We start from the raw sequence: 13,103 nt of genomic DNA on the forward strand, positions 1-13,103 counted from the left end.
CTGGGTTCAATTCCTGGTTGGGAAACTAAGATTCCACAAACTATATGGCCCCCCAAAAAAGAATAAACTTAAAAAAAGAAAGTAAATGTGACCAAGCTCTGGTTTTAAATCTTTTTTATAAAATTGCGACACCCTATTCTTTTTCTGTTTGTCTCCTGAGCCATTCTTAACCTCTTCTCTAGAATGTAGCAGGCCTTTTAAAAAAACAAACTGAATCTATAAGACTTGACAGCAGTTGAAAAGTGAGGTTGTTTCTCTGCAGTGATATGGGAAAATGTATGTGGCATATTTATTTAGGAAAAAAATGCAAAGTAATTTGAGTAGTATACTGGTATAATTGGTTAAAAATCACTGTTTCTTGTCCATTCATGTCTGCACTACAAAATTCTAGAGGACTGTCTACCAAACAGTGCTTATGTATTTGTGCTGCTGTTCTCACCCAAAGCTACTCTATACTATCTCTGTAATATTTGCATGTAAAATTGAATGTGTATTACTTTGTAATGAGAAAAAGAACATTTTAAAATATGAACTGGAATTTCTAATAATTCATTGACAATTCTCATTCAAAATAGCCGCTTTGTTGCTGGTGTATCAACTGTTGCAGTCACTCTGGAAAACAGTTAGGCATTATGAAAATGAACATACCCTATACACCAGCAGTGCCACTCCCAGGATTTAACAATAGAGAAATCTTTGCTCATAGGTGCCAGGAGACACGCATTACATGTCACAGCAGCCTATTTGTAAGCCCTAAATATAACCCATATGTCAACAGCACTAGAGTAGGTAAATGATCTGTGGTATAGTCAGGTGGTGGAATATTATGCAGCTATGAAAATGGATAAATTGCAGGTGTACACGATTACACAGATGTGAAAAGAGAGTCACAAAAGAATACACAGGGTATAATTCCTTACGTATGAGATTCACAACCCCCCCCTGCCAAATTAAACAACACATACATTGTTTAGAGATATAAATGCAGTAAAACCATAAAGAAGAGCTAGGAAATGACAAACTCAAAAGACAAAATAGCAGTCACTTCTGAGGTAGGAGGCTCAGGGATGGATGCAGTTGGGAAGGGCACCCAGAAAACCTCCGTGGTGATGGTCTCTGCCTTAAACTGGGGCTGGGTACACAGGTGTTCACTCTTTGGTCATTATGCTGTTCCCATTTTATCCATGACCGATTGGATCTCCATAGTATCATCATAAAGCCGATAAGAGATCAGGTTGTGGATCAGAGCACTGGACAGTCGTAGAGTTGTGCTTCAGTTGTATCCATGGCCACCTGGAGGATTGTGCTTCAGGATGGTGTAGTGATGGCTGTCAGGACTCAATGCCATCCTCCCTGAGGAAGAACATCCTCCTCTTTCTTGTAGGCCTCCCTGATTGTGACCGAGGAGCTGCACCTGATCACCTTTGAGACTGAGGTGTATCACCAAGGCCTCAAGATCGACCTAGAGGTGAGTTCTGCGCAGAACTTGGGTAGAACTGCCTGCAGGGTGATTCAGGATGAGGCTTCTTCTAGTTGGGGTTTTCATTCCAGAAGGTAGAATGATGACTCTTTGCTCAGCACTGTGTTTACATTTGCTTCTTTTTCTCTAAAAATTTGTTTGTATCTTGCCTGAGTGCTTAGAAGATACATGTCTACTCAGGTTCCAGCAAACTCGATGTAAAAACTCGTATTTAGGAATTGATTATAGCCAACTTTATACAGTTTGGGCAAAACAGTTTTTCAACCACCAGTGTTTTTAGTATCCAAACAGTCATGGCATTTACCTGCTGTTTCCCCAACTTTCTTGATCTTTAAAGATACACCTGAAAAAGCAAGAACCCTAGTCTTTGATTCCTGGGACCTCTCTATCAAACGGGCAGATACAGCTTCAATACAGCAATGCGGGAGACTTGGGTTCAACTTCCCTGGGTTGGGAAGATCCCCTGGAGAAGGGAAAGGCTACCCACCCCAGTATCCTGGCCTGGAGAATTCCACGGACTGTATAGTCAATGGGGTCGCAAAGAGTCGGACACAACTGAGTGACTTGCACTCTTCACAGCTTCAATTCGTGAAGGTCTTCCAAATTTTATAAATGGGGAGTCCGTGGACTGTGAGTCCAGCATGAGCGAGTCAGCTTTGTGAATTCCTGGTGATACTGAGACAGCCCCTGAGTTCGGCCTACTCTCCACGCTGGGTATCAAGCTGACCGGGCCCTACAGCTCCCTGCGGGCTGGCAGCAAGTGTGCCCCACGACCTCTCCTTTTATTCCGAACCCTGCGAGATGCAGGTGAGGAGGTTTCTGGAGCCTCAAGGGCCCTCTGCCTCCTCAGCTCATTCCCCGCTCCCTCCACAGACGCACTCCTTGCCAGTGGTGGTGATCTCCAACATCTGTCAGATGCCCAACGCCTGGGCGTCCATCCTGTGGTACAACATGCTGACCAATAACCCCAAGGTGAGTCGGGGGCCCGGGTTCTCCGGAGGCTCCTTGGTGCCCCGGGGCTGCCGCTCAGCAGGCGCCACCCCCTCGTCTAAAGGAGCGAATGTGTCATTTCCAATAGAACGTGAACTTTTTCACCAAACCCCCGATCGGAACGTGGGATCAAGTGGCCGAGGTGCTGAGCTGGCAGTTCTCTTCGACCACCAAGCGCGGGCTGAGCATCGAGCAGTTGACGACGCTGGCGGAGAAACTCTTAGGTCAGCCCTTGACCCCTTCTCCCTTTGCTCTCCGTGCAAAAGGACTCTGGCCCGTGGGGCTGTTCATTCAGGAGAGTTGACTGAGCGAGGCGCTGGGCAGAGTACACGTGCTCCAGCAGGCCCTGGAGTCAGGACGCAGGGGAGGTTTGCGCCTGGTGATCACTTTTACGAGACGGGAGGCAGATTTCCTTTCTGTTGGTGGCTGTCTCCCTGGGTACTTTGTCCAACCTTAGGAGGGTATTTTAAATGTATGTTACAGCTAAAGGCTTGGCATCCCTGTCCGTTTCTTCAAAAAAATGTAGCTTGTTTTTAATCCTTTTTCCTGGAAGAGAAAAGTCTTAGACTGTTTCACATGCCACCTAGGCTTTGTCCTGTGCTGCCACTAAACGTGGGCTCCCCAGATGCCTCAGTGGCAAAGAACCCCCCTGCCAGCGCAGGAGACTCAGATTTGACCCTTGGGTCGGGAAGATCTCCTGGAGGAGGAAATGATAACCCACTCCAGTATTCTTGCCTGGGAAATCCCATGGACAGAGGAACCTGGCGGGGCTGCAGTCAGACGTGACTGAGGGACTGAACATGCGTGACTCAATGTGACCCTGTAACTCAAGCTGTCCTCTTCTTAGTGTGTTCTGCTGATCCCCGGACTGCCACACGAGGCTAGAAGGGGCAGCAGGGACTCGATACATCACCCACCACCTCTGCTAAACAACAGCTTAGGGGGCATCAAACGATGGGGTCGGGTGTGTGGGGAGGGGTGCATACGTATGCACACAACGGTGGCAACATTCAAATACATGAAAACCAAGTTTCAGGGCATGTTGTGGGACAATTGTGTGTGTGTTCTGTTTGAAGAAAGATCTGGATTTAAAACTGCAAATTATATGACTTTTTTTTTTTTTCTTTCAGGACCTGGTGTGAACTATTCAGGGTGTCAGATCACATGGGCTAAATTTTGCAAAGTAAGCCACCGTGTGAACTCCATCCATGAGGCTGCCTCATAGGAGGAGGAGGGGGCAGGGACATTTAGCTGTGGGGATGTCGTGGAGGGCACTGGGCCTGAACGCCCCAGACTCTCCGTCTGGCGGCCAGGAGGACCTGCCTGAGGGTAGATGGGCTTGAGGATTTTGGTGGCACCTCACGCCCTTGAAGGAAGAGTGCAGGAAGGTAGGGGATCAAGCTTTCCCATTACTCTTCTCTCCAGGAAAACATGGCTGGCAAGGGCTTCTCCTTCTGGGTCTGGCTGGACAACATCATTGACCTGGTGAAAAAGTACATCCTGGCCCTTTGGAACGAAGGGTAGGTTGGAACGCTTGTGTCTGACGGAACACACAGGGGTGACACGTCCCCCACTCTCCCAGCAGGCCAGCCGCAACACAGGGGTCCCTCAGCCCCAACCTTGCTGTTGCTGCTCTGTATCTCCAGGTACATAATGGGCTTCATCAGCAAGGAGAGGGAACGGGCCATCTTGAGCACTAAGCCCCCAGGCACCTTCCTGCTGAGATTCAGTGAAAGCAGCAAAGAAGGAGGCGTCACCTTCACCTGGGTGGAGAAGGACATCAGTGGTAAGCTTGGCGATTCCCCACCCCAGCTGGTGGCCAACTCTGCTGTGGCTGGCCATGGCTGCTGCTAGTTTTGGGCACCTGCTGCCCCCTTGTGGGCAGGGATGGCCTCACACCCCCCCCTGCCTTAGACTTGGAAGTTAACCGGTGATCATTTTTATGAGATGGGAAGACTTGTCTTCTCTAAGTTCTTCCAGCTGGAGGATTGGTTTGCCAGTTTTATTTTGCTCCCCACAAGGGGCTAATATTTGCCTAGAAATTGGCAATTTTTTTTAAATTTGCAATTTAAATTGTATTCTTCATCTCCTTTCTTACCCACTCTGTACATACATCATATAAAAGTAATTATTCAAGTGTGATACTTGTGGCCCAGCTGAATAGCTTCTCCTGAAGCCAGCTGAACATTTTCACAGTGCCAGGCAACTGGGCAGAATATTCAGAGTCTCAAACACTAGGTTGGCATAAGCCTTTCCCCCTCAAGGGAAAATCAATCAGGTAGTCTTCTCTAAGATCACCTGAGTCTTCTCTTCCCATATCCCATGACAGGTAAGACACAGATCCAGTCAGTGGAACCTTACACCAAGCAGCAGCTGAACAACATGTCATTTGCCGAAATCATCATGGGCTATAAGATCATGGATGCCACCAATATCCTGGTGTCTCCGTTGGTCTATCTCTACCCCGACATTCCAAAGGAGGAGGCATTCGGAAAGTACTGTCGGCCAGAGAGCCAGGAGCATCCCGAAGCTGACCCAGGTAGTTGTTGATTTTCCACAATAGCCCCTTGGTTCTGGGGAGAAGTGGGAAATTGTAGGATCCTTGGGGGACAGTTAAGGTAAATGCCTGAAGAACCTGGTGATCTTTTTTTTTTCCCTTTCTTTTCAAGGAATTTTCTTTTTATGATTTTTATTTATTTATTTTTATTTTTGGCTGTGCTGGGTCTTCATTTCCTGGATGGGCTTTTCTGTAGTTGGGGCAAGCGGGGGCTACTCTTTACTTGCATGCATGGGCTTCTCATTGCAGTGGCTTCTCTTGTTGCAGAGCACGGGCTCTAGGCACACAGGCTTCAGTTGTTGGGGCAGGTGGGCTTGGTAGCTGCAGTTCCCAGGCTTGAGAGCCACAGGCTCAATGGTTGTGGCACACGGGCTTCGTTAGTCCGAGGCATGTGGAGTCTTCCCGGACCAGGGATCAAACCTGTGTCTCCTGCGTTGGCAGGCAGATTCTTTACCACTGAGCTACCAGGAAAGCCCAGTCTGGTGATCTTTATTCCTCTTTCTGGGAAAGAACTTGATAGTGAGTGCCTTTAGGGGCAGCTGATGGGGTTAGAGAGAGGAGAGGAATCAGTCACCAGGCTCCGGCCCACTGGAGGCACCGGCCTAAAGGGGAAAACAGCTCACACATACCCAGACGTACCTAAGACACCATGAAGAGAAAGCGAGGGCGGAATTCTCTAGAAACAGGATGCCCAGCCAGCACAGCACTTCTTGCAAAGCATATGCTGGAAGGTTTGCGACTCAGACTTCAGTCTAGAGCGTTTCCTTTCCCCATCACTGAACAATGTAAGCAGCCCAAGTGGGATGAAGAAAGGCTTTCTGGAGGAAATGAGTGTTAGCCACGCTGGAACATGGTTTACGAGAGAGTCTCGGGAGAGTGGAGATTGAAGGGGAAGACGGTAACTGGTGGGAGGGGCCTGGGCTTGGTGCTTTGAATGTGCAGCTACTGAAACTCAGATGTTTTTTTAGTGTACTCCAGCCCATGTGCTTATGTAAGTAACACATCCATTTTTTCATACTAAACCCTCACTCTCCGGTGCCATCACCAGCATGGAGGCCAGAGCCCTCTAGCCTGTTCCCATGGGCGTTTGGGGCTCAGACTCATGGTTCTCTGGCCAGATCCTGAGGAGGAGACTGTAATTTGCCATCCTTTATTTTTATTGAACTTTCCTTAATCATAGAGCCCGCAAGGGTTTAAAGTGATCCTTTGAGTTGGCCTCCCTACCCTAACTGGTTTGGGAAAAAAATCTGTTTTTTTGAACAAAGAGCTCCCCCACACAAACCCACCAGCTGCCCTCATACTCTTCACAGTAATTCCCTGTGAGGGATTTCTGGGGGCGAGCAGATTGAGACTTGGAAGAGGGAGTTAGGGCTCACTAGCAACTGACTTTCCTTTCTCCTTTGTTCTGGGTTGAGTCTTGGTCACACTCTAGGCGAGCATAACTCTCATTTCCTGTCTGCTACTTATCTCTCTTTCCACGTTGTGCTTCGGTTGGGAGATCTGTTTATCAGCCCCCGTCACACTGCCCTGTTCCTTCTGCGGAAGGCAATTAGGTCCAAGTGCTGGGCCCTCAACTCATTTCGCCTTCAAGGTCCAAGTTCCTGGTCTGAGGCTGCACCCTCCCTCACGGCTCCTGGGTGAGCAGGAGGCCAGGCCTTTTCCTGCCTGGGGACTCAATGTTTCCTCAGGGGCAAGATGCCAGTCATGAAATAGAACTGATTACTCAAGAGCTTTGTGTCTCCTGGGGCAGCAGGAGCCTGGTGATGGCATCAGGGGGTGTGGGGGAGGCCGGTGGGCGACCTGTGGGTTCCTCCAGAGTGGAGCAGCTGACGGTTTCCTCTCTGTTCCCATCCTGAAGGTTTTATTGTCTCTAGGAGATGGCTTATCTTCCCAGGACTCTCCCCTCCTTCTTTCTTAGAAGCTCACATTATTTCCTTGTGGCTTGAGGGAAAGATTCCTCTGTAGAAATGACAGATCTCTTATCTTACAAATTAGATGAAGTACATTTACAACCTTGCACAGAGCCATAAATCAACTTTTAATCTTTTTCTCCTTTGCTTCTACTGTGGCATCTCAGAGCTGTTTTTCTCAGCAACATTGATCACTTGGGAGAATTGAAACCCTTTTGTGTCTGGGAGTCAGCTGGAGTCAGCTCCCCTCAAGCCTGGGCTCAAATAGATTTATAAGACACCAGAACCCTGCCGTAGTAGCTTCTTTGGATTCTGTACTGAGTTAATCTATTTCTTGGCCCCAAAGATGGCAGTGCCCTTTCTCAGATTGTCCTCATTCTTTCTGATCCCTCAGTTTCTCTATAAGCCCCAAGCTTTCCAGCCATGCTTTTCCTGCCCACCCCCCTTCCTAACCGATCTGCTCACTTGAATACCCCAAATTCCTTGCCAGTGTCTCTGGGGCCCCTTGACCTCTTGGTATAAGCATTTAGCAGTTAAAATTCTTAAATCTTCATGTTTCTAACTATAGAAGAAGAATCACAAATGACAAAGATGGGCCCCTCCATCCTCCGCCTCCCTCTCATTTTATTATCTTGTAAATGTAGTTGATTTTTAAAAATTTTTTAAATTAACTTTTGGGGGCCACCCCACACCATATGTGGGATTTTAGTTGCCCGATTAGGGATGGAACCCAAACTCACTGCACTGGAAGCGTGTTTTAAAGATGTAACGAGGCCCCAGCCTCCTATCTCCGAGTCCAAAGCCAGTTGTACTGCACTGGAGACATTCTCCCCACGGAGAGGCTCTTATCTGTGATGTAGTTATCTAATGGGGAGTACTAATATCCTCACTGCAAGATGTAACAGGCAGATCAGTGCTAAACGGAATAGAAGGTGTCACCCTCAGCTTTGGAACTGCATTAGCCACTTCTGTGTTTTCGTAAAGACCCCGTGACTTCAGTGTCTGAGCAGGACGTGGTGCCCGACTGGGTGGGCTCAGTCCTTCCTGCAGGGAACTCATCTAAGAGGTACAACCAGGCCAGGTTACAATCCTCAGTCCATATACAGGCAGTGAAACTCTTCACCCTGATCTAGGGGAAGAATGAACACGAGGCTGGCACTCATCTGAGCTCATGTGAGTCTGCTGAAAAGCTTTAGGGCAAGGACTGAGCTTCCAGCTGCAAGCGCTGGAACATCAGAGTCTACAGTGAGGGGGAGGACAGCCCAGTGGGAGATGGAGCTTCCTTCAGACCATCTCTGCTCAGGGATCAAGTGAGCTTCACATCAGCCCTGGGGAGGCAGCCAGCTTTCCCCGGTCCGGTACCCAGAGTGGGAATCACAGTCGCTAAGGCGGAGTTTTCCTCTCCCCAGGTGCTGCCCCATACCTGAAGACCAAGTTCATCTGTGTGACACCGTAAGTGGCTTCCCTTCCCAAGTTTGCCTCCATCTCTAATGTCCTCAGTTATCCCTGGGAACAGGACAGTGGGTGAGAGTTCTCTTGTGAAGCAGGGTTGGCGCCCTCTGAGTACGTTCAGTCCTCACTGAGACCCACAGTGACCTCGTGTGTTTAAAAAGCTTGAGCTTTTATTTTTTCTGTTGGAGACCAGAGTTTGATGGCTTGTGTGTGTGTGTTTTGTTTTTTTTTTTCCTCCATTGTGTCTTGTCAACCCGACCCTTCCCCCTCCTGCTGCTCCCCCTTTCCTACAGAACGACCTGCAGCAATACCATTGACCTGCCGATGTCCCCCCGCACTTTAGATTCATTGATGCAGTTTGGAAATAATGGTGAAGCTGCTGAGCCCTCAGCAGGAGGGCAGTTTGGTGAGTACGGGGTTGCTGGATTGGCCCCCTGAGCTGATGCTCCCGTGCACAAAACCAGCCGAGGGCCACCCAGATGGGCAGGAGGAGTTCTCGAGCAGCACTTTCCTATAGAAATGCAGTCCCCGTGCCAGTGTAAATTTTCTAGGAGTCAGGTTAAAAAGCAGTGGAAAGGAACCGGTGAGGTTAACTTTACAAATGTATTTTCTTTAGCCCAGCAAATCCAAAATAGTAGCATTTCTGTGTATTAGGAAAAAAGGAATGTATGACATCGCTGGTGGTCCAAGGGTTAGGACTTTGAGCTTCCACTGCAGGGAGCCTGGGTTCGACCCCTGGTCAGGGAACTAAGATCCCACAAGCCAGTTGGCTCGGCCATAATATTGAAAATATAAACAGTATATATATTATGATTAAAACATTAAAAGTATACAGATACAGCTACCGTATGACCCAGCAATCTCCCTGCTGGACATATACCCTGAGAAAACCATAATTTAAAAAGACACATGTACCCCAGTGTTTGTAGCAGCACTATTTACAATAGCCAGGGCATGGAAGCAACCTAGATGTCCATACGCATTTGAATAGATAGAGCAGTTGTGGTATGTACATAGGTGCATACATATATGTGTGTATACAGTGGACTCACCCATAAAAAAGAATGCATCTGAGTCAATTCCAGTGAGGTAGATGAACCTAGAGCCTGTTATACAGAGTGAAGAAAGTCAGAGAAAAACAAGTTTTGTATATTCACATGAATATAATTTCATATGTATGGAATCTAGAAAAACAGTCCTAATGAACCTATTTGCAGGGCAGACAGGGAGAACAGACTTTGGACACAGCGGGGGAAGGAGAGGCTGGGACGAACTGAGAGAGTAGCATTGACATGCCTCCTTTATCATGTGTAAAGTAGACAGCCAGTGGGCAGCTGCCAGGGAGCTGGTGGTCAGGGAGCTGACCACCCAGAGCGGTGGGTGCCCTTCCAGAAGGCAAGACCCCGTAGGGAGGAGAGAGAACGTGGATTCTCTACCCCTTGTTGATGACTGAGGGGCAGGGGCAGGAGACTGGATGGCAGTGGTGGTCTGAGCCCCTGTGCCCCTGAAAGCTAGGGCTGTGTGCCCTGCCTGCTGTAGGACCCAGGCGATTGAACTGGCTCTCCCCGTGTGTGTCCCCCTCTGCCAGAGTCCCTCACGTTCGACATGGAGCTGACCTCGGAGTGCGCTACCTCCCCCATGTGAGGAGCCGAGGACGGAAGCTGCAGAGAGAGATGACGGATGTACCAACCCATGTTCCACCAGCCCTTACACAGCCCAAGCCCAGATCAACTCAGCTCCCAACTTTGTGGTTCCAGATTTTTTTTTTTTTTTTTCCATCTCTCACTTTAGCTATCTCTGAGCAATCTGGGCACTTTTTTAAAATAGAGAAATGAATGAATGTGGGTGATATGCTTTTATCTACATGCAAATAAGAATACGCTCTCCACGACTGTGATCAGGGGATGTGGAAGGGGCGGCGAAAGGGAGAAAGAGGAAACATCTTTTTTTTGCCCTCCTCCTCCGCCACCCCGGCCCCCTTTCTCAGCAGCTTGTTGTTGTTGTTGTAAGTCAAGTGCCTCCTGGTGCCCGCAGCACCCTTCTGCCTATTCTGTAAGCTGATGCCACGGGCTGCCTCTCGCCGCATCCTCCCGGCACCACACTTTCAACCTTGCTAACGTCCAGATAGATGCTAGGACTTCCAAAGCCCCTAGGTTTCTTTTTAATCTTAAGTAATTTTTTTTAAGGGCAAAAGACACTGACTATATTGGCATAGCTTCCTCTGTATTTAAGAAAACTCAGTTAATTTCCTCCTTGGTGCTTCAGGTATTCAGCTTTCTTCAGGCCGATAATTTATATAACCCCTGACATGAATTTTAGATCCAACCCTTAAAAGATATCTGAAGATGCCTTTGGTTTGAAATAGGAAGGTTGAAGGAGATCCTAAATATTTTAGACTTTTTTTTTTAAATAAAGTTTTTATTTCCCCCTTTAGCATGTTGGCCTGTTTGTAGGTAAGGCTGGGCAGAGGGTCACTTACAACCTGATCTCTCTTTCTCCCTGGGCTTCTCCTGTTGCCAAGTGTGGGCGGGTGTCCTAGAAGGGACAGGACAATTCCTCCTTTTCCCATCGACCTGAGCCCCTCTGCTGGGTGACTCCTTCCAGTGTCTAAAGGTCCCTTGTCCTGTTTGCTTTACGCACCTGGTCTTGGGACCTTTTTGGATAAGAGGGAGACAGTTACAGGTTGAGCAGGAGTCAGACTACCGACCCCCGGTCAAGGGTCTAGTTGAGCTCCGGGAATATGGTTCTTATCCCGGTTTCTTGGAGATTTCCTGCTGCCCCTGTAATCACTTCTTCACTCTGTCAAGCGAGGGGCAAAGGCTTAGTGATAAGCTCGGGGTCCGTCTGTTGTGTGAGGGAGTGTACACTCCCACCTCCCCCTAGCACTGGTGACTGTCTCCTCCCCATAGGGGCCCTACAGTTAGGCAGGACAACTGCATGTACTGTGCATCTCAGAACACAGGTAGCATGGGGGATGGTCTCTGATGCGGGGCCTCTCAGACCCAGAAGCACGGCTAGATTGGGTTGGCTACAGCCGCCTTGTTTCAGTTGACCAGAGTTTCTAGGGATGCTATGCATTACACCCAAATTCGCCAATTTTTGAAGGGGATAAGACCTTCTCTCCAAGACAAACAGGGGTTGACAGGTAATGCAGAGAGATCCCCCTCCGACTCTCTAGATGGAAATAAGCTTAACGTGAGGGACCTGGGGCAAGAATCCGGGCTTTGCTGGAGCAGAAATGGTAAAACCCGTGGCTTTTAGGTCATATGAATATCTGGTTTTAACCCTGATTTTAGCAAAAGCCTTGAAAGGAGCTGAGACCCTCCCTTAAAGAACCCCATCCTCCAGGACCTGCCTGCATTCTCTCTGCCAGCCCCCTGTCCAGCCAAGGGATTCCCAAGGATGCCTAACCTACCCACAGGGTGGTTTGTGAGATGCTGTCCTGGCCACTGCATTCAAATTCCAATGTATACTTACTTAATAGTGTAAAAATTTATATTATTATGTTGTGTGTGGGTTTTTTTTTTTTTTTTTTTGTATATTGCTGTATCTACTTTAACTTTCAGAAATAAAAGTTATATAGCAACCCTCCCACAGCATGGCAGTTCTGTGTCTGGCTGGGGGTTGGATGAGGAGGGGAGTCCCTCTTCCCCTGCTTCAGTTCTGAGGGGCCTCATAGGCTGAGCCTGGGTCTTGCAAGATGGTGGCTGCCCCATTCCTGGGCTGCTGGTCTTAGATTCTCATGCTGGAGCTGATGGGGCCCGCCTCTGGAGCACGGAGCATCTCCCCCGCACCCCATCTTACATTAGGCACCAGGTGCCTGGAGGAGCCAGGGGTCCTACTCGGTGTACAAAGGCTGCAGAGTGAGGCCTCCTGTCACCCCCTTCCTACCTCCCTCCTCTCTGCGCCCTCCTTCCCTTCCGGGGCCTTCACAAGCCGCGGTGTCCTGTCTGGGGTCAGATAAGCCACCTCAGGGGGTTGTGGGGCAGACACTCCCACCCCTAGGCCTCTTCTTCCACAGTTGGTTCCATTATCACTTTCTCTTCAGTTCGCTCCACGGGGACGATCGTCAACACTCAACGGGCCTCGGCTACGGGCCCCGGGCCGTGGGCGGTGATAACTCACAGACCGAGGCGCCCCCTGGCCTGGTGCCCCCGCCCCCGGCGCCGAGCACCATGGAGACGAGCGGGTGCGGGAGATACGCGCCGCCTCCCCCGGTAGAGATGCGGCTGCAGATTAGCTGCGATCCGGGCTCCGCGGCTGCCTCCCCTCCCGCCCACCGCCTCCAGCCCCGCGCCCGGCTCCTGCGCCTCTCCGGGTGGGCTCCGAGCCCCTCTTCCCTTGCTTTGAGCCCCGAAGAAACCTTGTCATAGGCCCTTGCGCCCCCGCCCCCAGGCCCTGGCGACAGTCCCTGGACTCTCGGTGCCAATGGGACCAAATGGGGAGACCATCCCAGCCTCAAATCAACAGCTTGAAAATGCTGTGGCAGTGGGATGGTGCCACCTGCTGGTCTCTGGGAAGGGACCCGGGGAGGAGGGACTGTGGTGAGGCTCCTGCGGCGCTTCCCCTCTCCATCCTCCATCCAGCGGGGCTGCCGGCCAGGTTGAGAATGGTGGGCACTGGCCCTCAGCTGCCACCCTCCAGACTGCTTATAGCAGCAGCTGATAAGGGCAGGAGGCGGTAACCAAAGTTCTCCCCTGCTCCCAGTAATTGC

General features: G+C 49.7%; 1 protein-coding gene across 4 annotated transcripts in view; it reads left to right on the plus strand.

The window, feature by feature from the left end:
- Positions 1-11,983, plus strand: part of STAT3 (signal transducer and activator of transcription 3) — a 71,289-nt gene extending 59,306 nt beyond the window's left edge. The window contains exons 15-24 of one of the 4 annotated variants that reach the window (XM_043468411.1): positions 1,385-1,468; positions 2,354-2,452; positions 2,559-2,694; positions 3,601-3,653; positions 3,896-3,990; positions 4,117-4,256; positions 4,800-5,012; positions 8,347-8,389; positions 8,683-8,795; positions 9,978-11,983. In XM_043468411.1, coding sequence (XP_043324346.1) covers positions 1,385-1,468; positions 2,354-2,452; positions 2,559-2,694; positions 3,601-3,653; positions 3,896-3,990; positions 4,117-4,256; positions 4,800-5,012; positions 8,347-8,389; positions 8,683-8,795; positions 9,978-10,033 — 1,032 coding nt within the window. In that variant the 3' untranslated portion in view covers positions 10,034-11,983. The remainder of the gene's footprint in view (positions 1-1,384; positions 1,469-2,353; positions 2,453-2,558; positions 2,695-3,600; positions 3,654-3,895; positions 3,991-4,116; positions 4,257-4,799; positions 5,013-8,346; positions 8,390-8,682; positions 8,796-9,977) is intronic. The other 3 variants (XM_043468420.1, XM_043468412.1, XM_043468426.1) reach the window with 3 other exon arrangements.
- Positions 11,984-13,103: the final 1,120 nt, after the last annotated feature.

Source organism: Cervus canadensis, chromosome 1 (genome assembly GCF_019320065.1).
Source record: "Cervus canadensis isolate Bull #8, Minnesota chromosome 1, ASM1932006v1, whole genome shotgun sequence".
NCBI lineage: Eukaryota > Metazoa > Chordata > Mammalia > Artiodactyla > Cervidae > Cervus > Cervus canadensis.